The sequence below is a fragment of the Rattus norvegicus genome, chromosome 15 (genome assembly GCF_021556685.1).
Source record: "Rattus norvegicus strain SHRSP/BbbUtx chromosome 15, alternate assembly SHRSP_T2T, whole genome shotgun sequence".
Lineage (NCBI taxonomy): Eukaryota > Metazoa > Chordata > Mammalia > Rodentia > Muridae > Rattus > Rattus norvegicus.
This window is the reverse complement of record NC_141548.1, coordinates 103,977,308-103,994,197: the sequence shown is the minus strand read 5'-3', so window position 1 is coordinate 103,994,197 and position 16,890 is coordinate 103,977,308. Positions and strand designations below refer to the sequence as shown.

General features: G+C 50.2%; 2 protein-coding genes across 10 annotated transcripts in view; one reads left to right on the top strand and one right to left on the bottom strand.

The window, feature by feature from the left end:
* Positions 1-10,809, top strand: part of Stk24 (serine/threonine kinase 24) — a 96,244-nt gene extending 85,435 nt beyond the window's left edge. For 4 of the 5 annotated variants that reach the window (XM_087586281.1, XM_087586278.1, XM_087586280.1 and 1 more), the window contains exons 7-11: positions 1,645-1,790; positions 2,160-2,283; positions 3,055-3,123; positions 4,593-4,729; positions 7,706-10,809. In XM_087586281.1, the coding sequence (XP_087442407.1) occupies positions 1,645-1,790; positions 2,160-2,283; positions 3,055-3,123; positions 4,593-4,729; positions 7,706-7,742 (513 nt within the window). In that variant the 3' untranslated portion in view covers positions 7,743-10,809. The remainder of the gene's footprint in view (positions 1-1,644; positions 1,791-2,159; positions 2,284-3,054; positions 3,124-4,592; positions 4,730-7,705) is intronic. The other variant, NM_001127494.1, reaches the window with a different exon arrangement.
* Positions 10,810-11,216: 407 nt separating this feature from the next.
* Positions 11,217-16,890, bottom strand: part of Farp1 (FERM, ARH/RhoGEF and pleckstrin domain protein 1) — a 238,217-nt gene continuing 232,543 nt past the window's right edge. For 4 of the 5 annotated variants that reach the window (XM_087585903.1, XM_087585905.1, XM_087585904.1 and 1 more), the window contains exons 25-27: positions 15,127-15,234; positions 14,053-14,204; positions 11,219-12,690 (exon numbers count right to left, since the gene is read on the bottom strand). In XM_087585903.1, coding sequence (XP_087442029.1) covers positions 12,609-12,690; positions 14,053-14,204; positions 15,127-15,234 — 342 coding nt within the window. In that variant the 3' untranslated portion in view covers positions 11,219-12,608. 5 annotated transcript variants of the gene reach the window in all.

Genomic DNA, 16,890 nt, shown 5'->3' with positions numbered 1-16,890 from the left:
TTTCCCTCCCTCCCTCCCTCCCTCCCTCCCTCCCTCCCTCCCTCCCAGAACTCTCTGCAGACCAGGCTGGTCTGCCTCGGCTGGGCTCCCCCACTTCCCTGTCCCTTTAATTATGGATGCCTAGTTTTTGTTGCCCATGTTGCCTTCTTGCCTTTCAGGGATTTAAGATGTAATTATTTTATCTTAGATTCATTGAGCCTGAAGAATATTTTACTTAGTATTGTGAGGTAGGAGTATCAGTTTTTAATATTGATAGAGAAAAATCAGGCTGTAAAACTAGAAAGCCACTTCAGCAGTAGCAGAGCATAGACTCAAAATAAAGGAAGCAGATGTTCAGTTTCCAGTTGTCATGTGCCAGGAGACAGACACGTAGGTACACATGAGCCACCCACTCTGCCACCCTGCCTTTTCTCTGTGTTTACTCAGTGGTGGCAAAGCCTGTGGCCTTAGCTACTCTGAGCTTTCCTCATTTTTCTCTGAGAACTGGGGCAGCCTGTGTGTTTCGTCCCATGTAGCCCTCCGTGCCCTAGCTTTGTTTTGGGTTTAGCTGGGCCAAGGCTTCACTGAACCCAAAGAATAATCATGGAGGGTCCCCGTGAGCTTTTGTCTAAAATGGTGAGAAGATGAATTTCACAGGAGCATCATGTGGCTCCCAGTAGGAGCCAGTTCTGGCAAAGGATTTAGAAAGGACAGGCAACCCAGTCTCGGCTCCAGAGGGGCTACAGGCTGAGGTCAGCAGGTCAGCATTTGGTACTGGGTCAGGTATCAGATGGTGGGTGTGGTTTTGGTGTCAGTCCTGGTGGTTGGTTGTTGTGCCGTGGTGCTGCAGAGTGTAGTGTAAGAGGGATCCGAATGTGTGTACATTTTCTTCTAAGCACACGCAGTGCTGGTTCATTCCCACCATGCCCCCTTCTACCTTGGCTTACCCTGGACCTTCAGACACGAGGGCTCCAGAGCTGAGGACACTGGGATGTTTGGATGTCACAGCCGGGAGCTGATGCCAGTAGGGGGAGCCACTGGCTTAAACTCTCTGTGCATTTGGTGGGAGTTGTGCCATTCCTGGGTGGGGATCAAGCTATTGGTCCCAGTCACCAGTGTGGGGATAGCTTCATAGACCTATTTTTCTAAGTAGGGAGTGCTGGTGACTGAGGGGACCCAGCCAGGAGCCAGTCAGGTCTCTCCTGACTCCTGCCCCTACCTCATAGATGAGTCGAACCTGTGAACTCAGTTTCTGGTATTCGTCTAACACCGGAGAAGATCATAACGACACGTATTTCCCTTAGCCAGCACTTACCATGAGAAACCAAGTAAAAACAAGATGAACTCTCTCAGACAGTACTCACAAGGTTCTCTGTGGAGTTCTTCGCAGGAGTTCTCTTGCTTTGGTGAACTGCTCTAGTAGGATGCTTCAGTCTTTGTTGGAAACTCTGTGCCATTTTTCCTTGTGCCTGTAAACTTGGGCACAGGTATGATGACTTCTCCAGCACGCCTGAGCGGGAAGCAGGCTCAGAAGCAGGCTCAGAAGCAGAACCCAGGGCTGCTCCGTGGTACGGTGGTCTGGCATTTTGACCCAAAAGTCTTGTCTGTTAGAGGGGGATGAAGAAGAAACTTCCTCTCCTGCTTATGTCGACGTGTGTTTTCCAGAGGCCCACTGCTAAGGAGTTATTGAAGCACAAATTTATAATCCGCAATGCAAAGAAAACGTCCTACCTGACTGAGCTCATCGACAGGTACAAGAGGTGGAAGGCGGAGCAGAGTCACGAGGACTCCAGCTCGGAGGACTCAGATGTGTAAGTCGCCCTGTGGGGCTCCCCACGCCTGCAGCACACTCTTGGACCCTGCTTCTTTGGGGGTGGGCTTCTGTGTATGTAGCTGTGGCAGATAGGGGTAGAGCTGGGGTGGGGGGGGGGCAGGCAAGCAAAAGAGAGTACAGACAAGAGCCATGGCCAGGAGGAGGAACCTGTGGAGACACTGAGACCCAAGAAAGACGAACAGTAAATTGGCAGATGGATCCTGAGGAGAGCTGAGGCCACTGTGTGCGGGAGGTGGCAGTGGCAGTGGTTGGGGTGGGCCAGGGGTGGGGGGCCGGGGGTCATTGGTCTGCGCAGTGCAGCCCCTGGCCTTGTCTGTGCTGGTGAACTTGGGATTTCTATTCCAAGGGAGACAGATAGCCAGGCGTCTGGAGGCAGCGACTCTGGGGACTGGATCTTTACCATCCGGGAGAAAGACCCCAAGAATCTGGAGAACGGAACTCTTCAGCCCTCAGATTTGGAAAGAAATAAGGTACAGCGTGCCTACCAGCCAGTGGCCCTGGGGAATCGTTCACAATAAGCCTGCTGTGGGAGCAAACGAGGTGCCCCTCCAAGCAGCTCCTTGCTGGCATCTGCCCTTAGGGAGTTGACGGGTTAGAGATTGAGCTCTGTCTGACCACCTGAGGACTGAGATGTGGGCCTGAGCGTGGGTGCCGGTCTGCTCCGTGCTGAGTCGTTACCCTCGCCTTGTGTAACACGGTCCTCCTGACCCTCAGCCACATGGTGGACTTGGATGTGACGCTTCACGTGTGAAAACTCTGAGTAGCTGTCGGGCTTACAACACCCTGATTTCCCTCCGGGAATTTTAATTTCAGGCCCTTAAAGATCAGTATGTTCTTTTGATACTTAATATAGACTTAATGTTGGTGAGGTGGTTTTCCACTTAAATTTACAAAAAGTTATGTTTTAAAGATGAGTTTGTCTGTCCATCTGTGTGGCTGCATAGGCCTGAGGAGCTCATTAGTTCAGAGAGAGTGGGAGTCTCTCACTCTGGCGGTACGGACAGAGTACCTGGCTTCAGCTCTCTAAGGTTTCCTCAGCAAAACCTGCAGAGCACTCATGTCTTTGTCTAGGGCGTTCACGCCTGGCATCTTGCAGTGGGTTCACAGCTACGTGGGTAGCGCCCCTTTGTAGAGAGAAATAGTTTCCTCAGGGGGCGGCTGGAGAATCCAGTCATCCTTGGTAGGATTCTGCCTATGGCAGCGGTGCCTGCTTCTAATAGTCCCTTCTCTCCTTCTCCAAGATGAAAGACTTCCCAAAGAGGCCCTTCTCTCAGTGCTTGTCCACAATCATTTCTCCTCTGTTTGCGGAGGTAAGAGCCTTGGCTGCCAGGGATGGGGGGAAGGGAGGAAGGGGACCAGGGCTGTCCTTCTGAGGGTGGCTGTTGGTACAAGTTAGGGGCATTAAACCATTTGCAGAGGCAGTCTCAATGTTGCATTATGTCCATGGTGACCACTGGCCCTGGGCGCTGCCTTCCATAAGCCAGGCAGGTGACCAGGGAAAGCCGTGTAGGTTATTACTGGGCTTAAACTGTTTTTTTTTTTTTTTTTTTTTTTTTTTTTTTTTTGGTTCTTTTTTTTCGGAGCTGGGGACCGAACCCAGGGCCTTGCGCTTCCTAGGTAAGCGCTCTACCACTGAGCTAAATCCCCAGCCCCGGGCTTAAACTGTTTAATTCACCCCTCGGTAGCCACCCCAAATCCACTAGAAATGAGATTAATATTCTGGAAGTTCTAGAGAACCGAAGCGGGAAATCTCCTTTTTTTATTTTTGTTTTGTTTTGTTTTGCTTCCCCACAGTGTGCTCTGTCCCCCAGTGTGCCCTGTCATTAGGGGTAATGGGTGAGGACTAGAGTTGGGTGTTTAGCCCTTCGTTTTAGACGCCCATTGGAGCTCAGCGAACAGTGACATAGAGTGTGTTGAGTTTAGCAGTCTGGTGAAATGGAGGGCCCTGGTTCTCCTGTCTTGTCTTTGCTGCTTTGAGACACTTAGGTGCGGGTCAGGTCAGAGGCAGGGGAGTGGAAGATTGCAGATTAGTCTCCAAATTCTGTACCTGGAGGTGCCAGGGAGGACTCTGTCTCTGTGGCCCTCTCCGCCTTGGCCAGTCCCTCCCCGTGTCCCTTAGAAACAGGATAAGGAAACTTGCTCTCGTGTTAACACCGCGTGGGGCCAGAGCTGAGTATTTTCTAAAACACGTGCTAACAGTGGAAGCAGCGGGAGACTCTGGAATATTCCACGTTCTGGAATATGGGTTCGTTCAGGAGAAAGAGTTGAAGTTGGTCTTAATGCCTGGGAGGTGCCTTAAGTCACAGTGATGCCTCACGAGGGCAGAGGAGGGTATTGCAGAGTCCTGAGGCTCAGGGTTGCCACGTTTATGTGAGAACAGTTTTGACCCCGAAGGCTGTGTGCCTGAAGTTTATAACCAGGCCCATAACCATCAGGAATGAGGCTTTGGTACCCACAGGCTGCCGGGTGGCACCAGAGTTGTACGTGGGAGGCATTGATGGCACTTTCAGGGTGAGCAGAGGCTGCACGGGGAAGAGAAAGCCGAGCGTGTGAAGGTGTGTGCAGTTACTGGGCTAGTGACTGTGCTCTGGTCTGGAGGAGACACCTGTATGTGCTCTTTAGAGACAGAAGATGAGGACCCAGAGTGACTCGGGAGCCACAGAACTCTGCCTGGGCCCTTGTCAGCCTGGCATGTGGTGTTGCAGGGCCTGCTTGTCTCTTCCTGGAGTGGCTGCTGCCAGGTCTGTGCACGTACGACCCTGCTCTTGTGTGTTTCCAGCTGAAAGAGAAGAGCCAGGCGTGTGGAGGGAACTTGGGGTCAATAGAAGAGCTTCGGGGAGCCATCTACTTGGCGGAAGAGGCCTGCCCTGGGATCTCCGACACCATGGTGGCACAGCTTGTACAACGGCTGCAGAGGTAAGTGGCTCCGGGCTGGGACTGGGTTTCAGGAGAGGAGCCTGGTGTTGCTGGCCTGGCTTCCCAGACTAGGAGCTGTCGCAGTCTGCGGCTTGGTAATTCTCTGGGTTTTCTTGTTCTGTTGTCCCTTGGGCTGTGGGCTCACAGTAAAGCTCCTGGGGGAGAAGGCTTGTCCTGAGTTGGATAAAGTCTGGATTTCTGAGTCTGGAAGGGACCGCAGACCTTTGTATTTATAGCTCCAAAGAAACGCAAGAGCAGAGAGCGCCCCAGTCACATGGAGACCGTGCTCAGATACCAGAGGCTTTGGTGGAGTGGACTCTGAGCCGTGCCTAGAGCCTCTGCTCTGACCTCTGGGAGCTAGTTCCTGTCTCTGCCTGGTGGCTTTAGCCACATAGCCTCCTTGTAGAATAGTTATTACTACTGTTCAGGGCAAAAAATATAGTTTGCTTGTTGGCCTCCAGTCTTGAGGCCATTGAAAGAGGAGACAGTGTCTTTTTAAGATTGCCCTGATTTGACTCTTACAGGCCACAACACATTACAGAGTGAAGGAAAGTACAGCTTAAAACCCGGTCTGTGTGTTCACACCTGTAGAAGCTCTGTTTCCCTAACTTGGGATAACTTTCTCTTTCCTCCAGTGGCATCTGATTTTCATTTAAAAAGAGGGTTGTCACAAACAAAACAGAACTACATTCAGAAACTGCCTGTTTATTATCCTGCTTCCTATTTTCTGCTCGAAATACTAAGGTGTCACTTTTTCTGTGATGTGCGTGCATTCATGTGTGCACGCCGCGGTCACAGGTCCGAGGACAGCTCTCAGCAGTTGGTTCTCTTCTGCCCTTTTTTAATCCAAGGATCTAACTTGGGACACCAGGCCTGTCTGCCCTCTCACCCCAGTGAAGCCTGCTGGGTGGCAGCTGGCCTTGGCTTCCGCATAGTGGGCTGCAGGTCTACCACACTCAGATGTTATCACTTCAGGAGTTTTGCATGTGGTCCAGGGTTGCCTGATGTTATGTGAGTGGTTGGTAGGTGTGACTTGATTTCCCCAGGAGCTCACGCACAGGAAGTATGACAGGTATACACCTAGTTTATCCTCTTCTTGTTTCTGGATCTGTCTCCTGCTGAGACACCTAAGCTGGCAGCTCTAGTGGAAATGTGATAGGAGCCGCATAGAGAATTTCACTTACTTTAAGAATATTTTATTGATTATTACTGGGAGGGTGCACGTGCCCTCATGCGGATCCCAGGTCAGGATTATGTTGCCAGGCTCACAGCAAGCACCTTTGCCTGCTGGCCCCACATGTGAAGGTTTGGATATTTGGGTCTTAACATTGCCTGCCTGTCTCTCTGTCTCCGTGTCATTGTCCCCCACCCCAACCCCGTGTGTGTGTGTGTGTGTGTGTGTGTGTGTGTGTGTGTGTGTGTGTGTGTGTGTGTGAATTTTTGTGGTACTGGAGATTTAATTCTTGGTCTCGAGCATGCTAGGCAAGTATTCTACCACTGAGCTGAGTCCCCCGGCCTACCCACACATGGAATTTTAAATTTTCTAGAAACTATATCAAGAACATAAAGAGGAACATGCAAAATTAATTTTAATTTTAATTAAAGTATTAACTTTAATAAGTTCCTGCTTCAGCGGATAATCACCATGAACAGTTATCCAGTAGGATAGTTCACACTGTTTTCCTCGGTGTTAAACCTTTGAAGTCTAGTAGGTGTTGTGTGTTAGCCGTCCTTGTCAGTTCAAACCCAGATTCCAAGTAGACACAGCTTTTGTGCTGAGTGGGCCTTCCTACAGCATCAGAAGTGTCTTGGTCTTGTCTCAAACATGGCTATGGCTTTGCCTTTCCCCTGGGTTCCAGCAGCCGCAGCCAGTGCCCGTCCCTTAGACTTCTTCCCAGTCTGCTCCCAGGTGAGCTGTATTGGATGGTCATCCACTCACAGAAGCAACTCACACATAATGAGTCATTTGTAGTTCTTGACATTTGAGTCCTGGATGCTGTGCCTCGAGTGTGCTGCTAAGAGGATTTACAGACCCATCTGAGTGTGTTCAGTGTCACGAAGCAACGCTGGGTGCAGTGTTTGAGGCGATTTTCCTTAAATATGTCCTTTGGGCTCAATGCTCATCTCCTACCTTGTAGCAGTCAGAGGCAAGACAGTGTAGACTTTTTTTTTTTTTTTTTTTTAAACAAAACAAATTATATAGTCCCGTGGTTGTGACATTGCCTCTGGTGTTATACACAAGGTGTTCATGCAGACATAGGCCCTCCTTTGGGCCATGTTTTTGAATACTGCTTCCAAGGAGCTTGTCGGGCGGCATACGTATGCTGCTGTCCCAAAGAATTGCTGAGCATGGACTCACTCTAGCTTGGATATGTCCCTGAGCTCTTGCAGTGTTCTGGACACCACCAGCTTTTTAAAAATAGGCCCTGGGCTGGAGAGGGCTCAGGGGAAGGTGCTTTCTGTATAAGCAGGAAGACCTGAGTGTGGGTCCCAACACTCATATAAGGGCTGTGTGGTGGCATGTGTTTGTAATCCAGCGTGGGAAGGGGTGGTGATTCTGTGGAGATGTGGGTAGGTCCTGGAGGAAAGAGGAAGACCTTACACACACACACACACACACCCACACACACACCCACACACACACACACCCACACCCACACCAAAGCAAGGTGGTCCTAAGAGGAAGACCTTACACACACACACACACACACACCCCAAAGCAAGGTGGTCCTAGGTGTGACTTGGCGGTCTCCACAGCCCTTATACAGAGGCTGGTCTTTCATGCATTGTGAGTTTTTAGTTAAATCCAGTTTTCATAGCTATTATAAGCTCTTGTGTGACAGATCTAACCTGCTCATTCTTGTTCTCCAGGCAGTTTCCTCGGACTTTGAAGCGTGTGTAAAATCGCAGTGCTTTGGTTCTCCGAGACCTCGCTGTGGCGGGAAGCCATGCTTACTGACCTCTGCTTTTCCCTAGATATTCTCTGAGCGGTGGAGGAGCCTCAGCGCACTGAAAGCCCATGGCGTCCTGGTTGGTTTTTCCTTTCTTCTTCATCTTCCTTCTTTTTAAAAGTCAACGAGAGCCTTTGCCGACTCTGCGAAGAGGTGTCACGGAGGGGCCCACCCTCCCCTAGCGCCAGCACCTATCCAGGGACAGCCTCGTCGTGCCACAGCCAGATGGAGTCTTCTGATAGGGTGGGGGAGGGTCTTCTCCTTCAAGCAATTATTTTATTTTTTTATCGTTTTTAATTTTAATCATAGTGCACATATTCAAAGAAAGTATCTTTAAACACAAACAGCCCTGAAGTGTATATTTGGATTGTTCTAAGGCAGTTGAAGACGCAACCTCAGGTATCTCTTTGTATTGATAGCTCCTCCCCCGGGAGACGGAGAGTCGCTCTGGTGGATCGGTGTACAGATTGTATATAGCGTCATTTTTACCGAAACCCTTTTGGCGTGCATAAGGATCACTGTGTACACGTTGGCCAAGTGCTTCTGTAGATAATGTCTGTGGAGTAAATATTTGACAGGCCAGAACTCGAGTCTTATTGCCTTGCCTTTATTACGTGTAAATTTGAAGTTCGTGACCAGTGATTTGGATTTTATTTTGTATTTACAGGGTCTGTCATTAATAATAATTATCCCCCCCCTCGTGGAACACTCCCATTTGTACCTCAACAGACGCAAATTTCCCTCTCGTTCACCCTGCGCCCCTTTTGGTACACATAGAAGTTTTCCTTTTTCCATCAATGGTACTGTTTCTTAGTGTTTTCAATTGGAACATATCTTGTCTCACAGAGCTTTAAATTATTCTTTTAAGTTTCTTCCGGATGAAGCGCTCTCATCTAACCTGTGTTGGGTTGTGCTGCTGCGTCTGTACCAGATGTCCTGTCTGACATCTTCCATTGAATCTTGTAGTACAACCTGCGTATCATCTTTCCCACCTCAAAGTGTCTGAATGCTTACACAATAAATTTTATAACTCACTCGTTTTGCATACTGTTCTTGAAACATGGCTCCAGGGGGCAGACGAGGCACCTGCTCTGTGTATGGTTGAGGAAGCCTGTGTATGTTGAGACATGTTGAAAGACTCCAGGAAAAAGTGCCCAGATGTCAAACAGCCAAATGTCCAGGTTATCTCCCTATGCAATTTGTGTGATTGGTTCCTGAGTTATGACCGATGTTGCAGGTTTGTGAAACTGCTGGCCTCTTGCTGGGGACTTGGAAGGATGGTTTTGCCTCTGCTCAGGGAGCTGGGTCTGCCAGCCAAGCTCTCTGTTCTTGTATATGGCAGAGATCCCTTGGCAGAGTGGGAATCCCCTGGTTCTCAGAGCCCGTCTTGCCAGTCTCACTCAGACCTGTGTAGTGTTTTTGTTTGTTGAAGTTAACTATTGTCCTCCTGTTGAAGTGTTAGGTCTTGAGAAAGACAAAGGGTTTTTGGAGCAGGAACTTTGGGTGAACTTGGTGACATCAGCTCGGCCTCGTGCTATAGTGTTGCAGGAAGGCAGGCCAAGGCTAGAAGTGTTGGATGTGAGACAATTGCTTAGATTTATTAAATGGGGACTATTAAATTGTGATAATCTATTAGAAGTAGTAGATTTTGGGCTGGAGTGAAGATTTTATCAAGGATACATTTTGGCTAGGGGAAATAGACACAATTGGTTTTTTTTTGCTTTTTTTTAAAGAGTCATGTGTGCAGTTCCCTCAAAGACCAGAAGAGGGTATGAGATACCTCTCCTGGGGACTGTAGTCACAGGTGAGCTGCCCTGTGCATGCTGAGAACTGAATCTGGGTGTTCCACAAGAACAGCCTGTGTTCTTAACTGCTGAGCCATCACTCTGGCCCCAGTACAGTGTTATTTTATACCAAGAATGTTACCTGGAACAATAATTTGAGGATATTTTGTGTTTCTAGAGTACTTTGCTTTGGAGGTTTTTTTGTTTGTTTTTCTCTTTTCTGTGCGAGGCTTGATGTGTAAACCAAAGGCTGTTGCAGGAAAGTCACCAAATGAACCTGTTGTGCAGAGAGCTGTTGACCTGAAGAGTGTCCCCAAGGACTACAGGCATTTCAGTGCAGAGAGCTTGTCAGTCTTACAAGCGGGTCGTGCTACAGTAGTGAAGCCATGGTCTTTTTTTTTTCCCCCTCAGTGCTGGTACATGAGCCAGGACTTCTGTGTGCTTGAGTCAGTGCTTTCCTGGGCTTCCCCTGCAGTCCCTGCCCTCCATCTTTAAAAATGTAACAGTATGTCTGAGCTGCTGAGAGGACCAGATACTATTTAAGCATAAGCTTATGACGTGAATGTAGGCCGATCCTCTGCACTCAATAGGCCACAAGGCACGGTTCTCATCTCCTGTGAAAGCAACAGGTGGTTCTTTGGGAGTTTATTGGAAACCTTGCTGGGGATGTAGGGTTGACAGTTTTAAAGTGGATTGTCTGGTTATATAGTCTCCTCTGTGTTGTACACTGTAGCACAAAATAAATTAGATGTTCTATGGACGTTTCGTTTGGCTCTGCAAGCTGTATTCATGTGTTCACTTCTAGTTCTTTATTCAGAGCAGGACCTGTCTCAGAACAGCACTGGTACCCGTTTCACATCACGGCCACTGTGGGCAAGCTCAGCATCACCCAGAAGTCCCTCCACAGTGTCGTATCATGGCAACCATGCCACCAGTCTGGGAAAATGAGCACCTAGAAGAGCAGTGAGGCAGGCTGACTGCTGAGCTCTGGCTTCTGGGACAGGTTGTCCTTTGGGTGGTCCGTGCTGGCCCTCATGAGTGCTGAGATTGCAGGCGTGCCCCACGTTGGCGTCCGTGATGGCTTTTCCCCATTATTGCTGTCCCAGTGATGTGGAATCACCTGTGCAGACTGGGAGATAGTGGGCTCCTTCCTGAGCTGCTTGGCATGGTTCCGGGTTCTGTATGTGGTGTTTTATACTATTCTTTGGCAAAACCTGTAATCATATACGCATTACATTTCTTAAAAAACCTGGCTTCTGTGTTTCTGCTACAAAATATGGCAATGAAGGTGGATTCCTGAGCACGCATATTGTCGTGCGAGGTCAATAAAGCTCTGGAAAGCTGTTGTCTCGTGTTGTGGATCTGTCAGACACCGGCTCTTCAAGCAGTCCTGCTGTACACTTGGTTACTCTTTCTCTGCAGCGATATGGGGGTCTGGAGTGCCAGTCACGTGGAGAGAATTTGTGCTTACACTGCCGGAGAAAGACTCGACTCCAGCCCTGTGAGAATTTGGTGACTCAGAGGGAGCCTGTTCCCAACACTGGGTGCCTGGTGATGGGGTCCTCCTAGATAATTTGTAGCAGTGTCTGGGGAGCTTCAAGATCTGTCCCTTCTCACTAGGGTGTGCCTTCTGCCCAATCCTTTACTCATCAGTGTGCTACAATGTTGCATTTCCCCAGAAACAGTGTCCCTTCCTACCTTTCTATCCACCCAATACCTCCCTCTGCCCCCACACAAAGAGAAGACACAGGTGGTGGTTTTGCCTCAGACTGTGTGTGCTGGATCGTGGCTTGAGGTATTTTTATTCCCTTTTGTTAGTACTTAGAACCATCTGGTACATTGTAAGGCAAATGATTGACACATCTTACTCCTCATCCATGTGAGTCTCTGACACCAGCCGCAAACCCTCAACGTTGGGTCTGTTTTCAGGTAAGAAGGCCCTTGCTGGGGTGTAGGGCACAGGGAGAGGGGACTGCTGACCTGGCCAGCTTGCATTATAGCAGGCTCTGTGCATGAAGGGAATGGCAGCCACCCAGCCACCCTAGAGAACAAGCAAACATTTTTCCACTGGGAGGCTCAGGTAGTGTTTGGCAACCAGGTCCCCCAGAGGAGTCTGTCCAGGATGTGGGCTGTCATCCTGTCTGTACCCCGTGCCCAGAAGGAATGAGTATAAAAAGAGAAAGACTTGAAGACAGGCACAATAGATACTATTAGAGAATGTGCGGGTTCAAACCAAACCACGGCCTTGCGGGGAGTTGGGGCCAATCACCAGGGTTGGGATTACGTACCATTTCCATACAGTGCTTCTCCAAGAAGCTCACTCAATGCCCCAAAATGTAACAGCACAAATGGCCCCAGTCAACGACATACACCTTCTCATGCTTGTGAAACAGACAGCAAAACATCACGGCCTAGGAGTCCCCACTGAACACGCCACACGCAGGGCGGTGACGCCCACGTATTCCACTGGGTATCTGCTTCTCCACAGAAAACAACCCCACTACATTTTTGTAAATAGTAATCACAAACAGTTTGGTCAACTTCCACCAAGGAAGTGGGTATGGCAACCAGGGTCTCCCTGGAGCCAACCCCTTTAGTGGAATGGAGTACTCCACAAATTGCTTATTCCAGAAAAGTGAGTCCTACGGATGTCCTATTATAAAAGTAGAAAGACTGGAAAAAAATGAAATCCAAAAATGATCTCATTTACTTAAGACTGCGCTGTGTGTTGCAAACACTGGGGAAATCCGTTTGGAAAGCCGCAGTCTGTAGGTGAAAAGCCCACTCGCCATGTCTTCTCTGACACGGTGAAGGGGCATGGGGCCCTGCGCTGGATGTACTGCAGTCGTTTGGCACTCTTGATGACACTGTGTCAATGCTGGCACAAGCTAAAGTGCCCCTGGAGAAGGAATGGCAAGACAAGCCCTCCCATGCCCTAGGCCTGGAGGGAAAGGCTGTCCAAAGAGACTAGTACTGGAAAAGACAATGTTTGGATATTGGCCTGTAAAGGGAGGTGGGCGAGAACCACTGCAGACCATCGGTGTGCTCACACAGGTATGGATTTTGCTGGATTTCAAGGTATCCTCCAGGAAAGCAGCCATGGATGGTGCGGCAGTGGGCGTGTCCAGTGGGCGTGTCCAGCCGTCAGTACAGGTGAGATTCTTTGTGACTCAGGCTGTGGGCCCGAGAGGCCGAGCTGGTGGCACTTCGGATCACTTCCATCCACCTGAAACGAACGGAAGGGACATAATCACTTGGGTGACTCTGTACGCCCATATCGGGCTTGTAACAAACAGCGCCATTAATTGTTACTTCCAAAGACAAGTGAAGTCCAGAGCTCATCAAAGAATGCCCTGTTCCTCGAGCAGAGGGTCCCTGACGTGGTTTTAGGGAGAGATCTGGGAACTGTTGGCACATTTCACATACAGCGGGCAGTTTCAAAGACGACATAAGGGGTGCATTCCCAGAGCCATCCTGCCCACTGGATGGGCCCATCATGTTGGACATTTGCAAGAAACCAGGAAAGCACTGGATCTAGGACAGGCCACGTCTGCACGCGGCTAGTTGTTACGGTTGAAGATGTTACTAGTACCAGGACTCGAGGACATGTTCAGAATCCTCTGTCCCAAGGCACCTGGTCCAACATGTCTTGAGCATGGGTAAAGACCACCTACTCTTGGTTGGGATTCAGCATAAGTCTTAGAAGGATCTCGGCCAGTGATTCTCACCGGCCCTGTTTTTGTTGCTACTCCATAACTGGTTTTAGTAGTTATGACTTGTACTGCAAATATCTGAGTCTTCTGACAAGTCTCAGGCGACCTCCTGCAAGGGTCGAGACCCACAGGTTGAGAACTAATCTGCGTTGAGCCTTGCCGCCTTTGGGGCTCGTTTGCGAGTGGTTTGGTTTAGGGGTTGCTGGCTGGTTTCCTGGACATTCTCCAGGGACTGCTTCTGGTTGGCCTGTTGATCTAGAAATGCTTTGGGCCAGTGAGGGAACACACCATCATCCCGGCAAATAGCAAGCACAGAAGAGAACTTGCTCCTTAGGGGCGGGGGTCTGGCATGTCGAGACCTCTGATTGTTACTGCAGTGCAGTCATCTTGGTCGTCTTGTGAGGTGCTATGGGATTCATTTCCCGAAAGCCCAGTTTCCCCTTGGAATGTAAATTTCATGAACAGCTTTAAGTCAGAGTTCACACCCGAAAACCTGGCAGGCAGCCTTCTGACCTGGTCTCCGACCTCTCCAAAGCTCGGCTTGCTTTCTAAATGGGGTCTTTAGCCAGAATCATCCTTTGGGTCTATTGTGGCCACTTGTGCTCTTTCTCCCTCTTATGTGTGTGTACCTGCTGCAGCATCTTGGTATAACGTGTACATGGTAGGGTACCAAGCAAGGTGTTGGCATGTGCTAACCTTACATGGTAAAGGCTATCTTCTCTACGATGCCATGCTGTGGGGCTACGAGTGTGAAGCAGACCCACAGATTGCACACAAACTCCTCAGGAGAGACGAGCCCTGATGTCGGGATGGAGACCACAGTCCTGCAGGTGGGCTGTGCAAACATGGGGCGGGGGGGGGGGGAGTACATCTACCTTTCAAATGTGTATTCGCTTTCAGCCCTGAAGTAGTACACGTGGGACTTGAAGTGCAGCTTGAACACGTAGTCCTTGTGGATGTTCTCAGACTCTGAGGGAATGGTGAGTGAGTAGCCCAACAGCGGTAGACTGGCGAGGGGGTGACTGTCCTGCAACAGAGTACAGAGGAGGCTTTGAGGAAGCGGTCGGTGGTGTTAGGTAGGGTTGCTGTTCTAGTCAAGGCTTCCAGCTTGGGGATACGCTGAATTGGAGGAAGCGTATCTTGAGCAGTGTGCCTCCAGGAAGAGGCATGCTCTTGTCTCCTTTCTTAAGGGCCAGTCCATTAGAACAAGTCAGGCATCTGGCTAGAAGGACACCCCTGGGTGTGTTCACCTTAAGATAATGTATGCACACCTTTCTCCGTCTCTGCCCCATACGTACCACAGTGTGTGGAGTCATCGAGAGGCCTGCCTTCCTGAGTCTCGACTCAGAAGGGCCAAACTATTCTCTTTCTCGTTACTTTGGTGTGATGGTTGAACACAAGTATGCTTTAGGCTGCCCTCTCTTTTTTTATAAAGCTCTTGTCCCTCCCAGCCCTGTGGCTGACTTCCATGTCAGCCTGTCTCTTCCCTTCTCCCAGGAAGCTGTGGGATGGAGAGCTTACCCAGCCTGGTGCTCTCTTAGATGCTGTGAATTGTCCACCAGCTTCTGTTTGTCTATTCTCTGTCCCTGAGCATCTGTTTATGTCTACTCTTAAGTTCAAGAACACCAAGAGGGGACTCCCAAGACTGGCGCTGACTTCTCTCTCCTGCCTTTTATTTCTTACGCTGGCAGAGTAAAAGGTTTGCTTTTGCCCCCTCCCCTCACAGAGCAGTAGCTAGTAAGACAGCTTGTCTTTGAGTAACTGGATGTCAGTGTTCATTTAGAGCTGAACATCTCCGATGAACATGGCTGATCCTGGAACCCTGCATTTCCCTACATCGGATGCTTTGTGCCCGTCAGGTGCAGCAGGCTCAGGCTCAAGGAGCCGTTGCCCTGTGTTAAGCAGGCATACTTCAGGTTAGGGCCAACTGCCCCGTATGGGGCGCTTACCTGGTGTGATTTGTAGAAGAACAGGCAGAAGTTGGTGAATACCACCCACAGCTTCTGCCAGCCATTGCTGTTCTTGAACTTTCTCAGCAAGTTCCCAGAGAGCTGGTTCTGAGAGATAGTCGGGTGGGGGAGGGATAGGAGGTGGTTAGAAACAGATCAGTGACAAGCGGGGGAGTCGGGAACAACCCTTCCGTGGCATTCTCTGCATCTCAAGAGCCGGGTAGCCTCTGTGGGTGGCTCTGGAGTCCCCAGCACTGAGCACAGGTTTCCCACAACAGACACCGTTTGTCATCAGGCTGTATGAAGAATTCCTGTAGCTTGTCACAAGTTAATCCCTGCCCTCCCACAGGTGTGAGTCCTTGCAGTCACCCTTGGATGTCATCGGGGAGTTATGTGGTCAGTCAAAGTGGGGCTGGGAAGGGCCCTCGGTCCTATGTGAGTGGCATTCTAAGGAACTGATTCGGGGACACCAAACAAGAAGCAGAGGTTAGAGTGGGCGTCTGTGACCAGATGGCCAGCCAGTGAGCTGGAAAGCGCACAGCATCCCTACAGGGAAGAGGGCCTCGAATGCAGGCTGGGGTTCTGGATTTCTACCACATGAACTGTGAGAAGTCATCTAACTGGGACTGAGGTCTTTCCCTGGAAGATGCATGTCTGTCAGCATAGACCTGTGGAGTGGTTCTATGCTGCCACCTAGTGGGAAGGTTCAGAAGCCACTCTCCCAGTCACCACATCCCAGCATGCTTGTTCATGAATCCTTGCTGTGTGTAGTGAAGGCCAGGACGCAGCACAGAACTGCACCAGCTCCAGACAGGGGAGAGGTCTGTGTCCACCTCCTGACAAGCCAACCGTTCACCCCGCTGTCACGTGACATGAGCGGAGGGCAGGGAAAGAAAGCGGGAGGTGTACAGCAGTGAAGGCTAATTGGTGTCACCTGGCAGTTCATGGAGAACGGCTAGATTGGCAAATTGAGCATCTGTTACCTCACAGCTCAGCATCCCGGGCTGAAGGGGCAGCTCTGTAGCACATTGTTCTTGCAGGAGGCCTGAAGTGGGTTCCCAGCACCCACACCCGTGGATCATAACCGTCTAGAATCGAGGATTCAACACCCCCTTGGCTATCACAGGCATGGCGCTCATGTGCATATAACCCCACCCCCTGCTCAGACTGATGAGAGATGGAGAAGTGAGCTGAGAAGGGATTCTGTCTGAAGAGCTTCAACCATCCACCCATCTGGCTGCCACTACCTGCCTGCAGGGGGGACAGGGGAGTTCTGGGTAGTGGCAAGCCTTGTTGCCCATGAGACAGACCTAATAAGCCCTTCTGTCTGGCCCTCCTTTCAAAACTCTCTCGAAACAACGTCACTGGTCTGTTACTGGGTCCCCTCTCACCAACCCCAGTGAAGCTAGTGTCTGGCCTGTCACTTGTCACAGCACTCTGCCCTCTTAAAGCTGAGCCCACGTTCACATGAGCGGCAGAATCTTAAAAGTGAAGCATCTAGGAAGTGGGGCCAAGAGAACTTCCTGGCAGCATCACACGGTCAGCATCCTCGTGGAGCGGAGGAGCTCCTTCTAGGAGGACTACCTCCCCGGGATGGTCATCCCCAGGACGGTCCTCCCAGGACGGTCCTCCGCTGCTTTCAAGCACAGGTCCCCGTTTCTACCGTGACCTGCCTCACCTGCAATGCCCTCACACACAGGCCAAGATGAAGGGTGACGTGGAGGAAGGGCAGCAAGTGGCAGCCTCTTACTGGGCAGGGCTTGG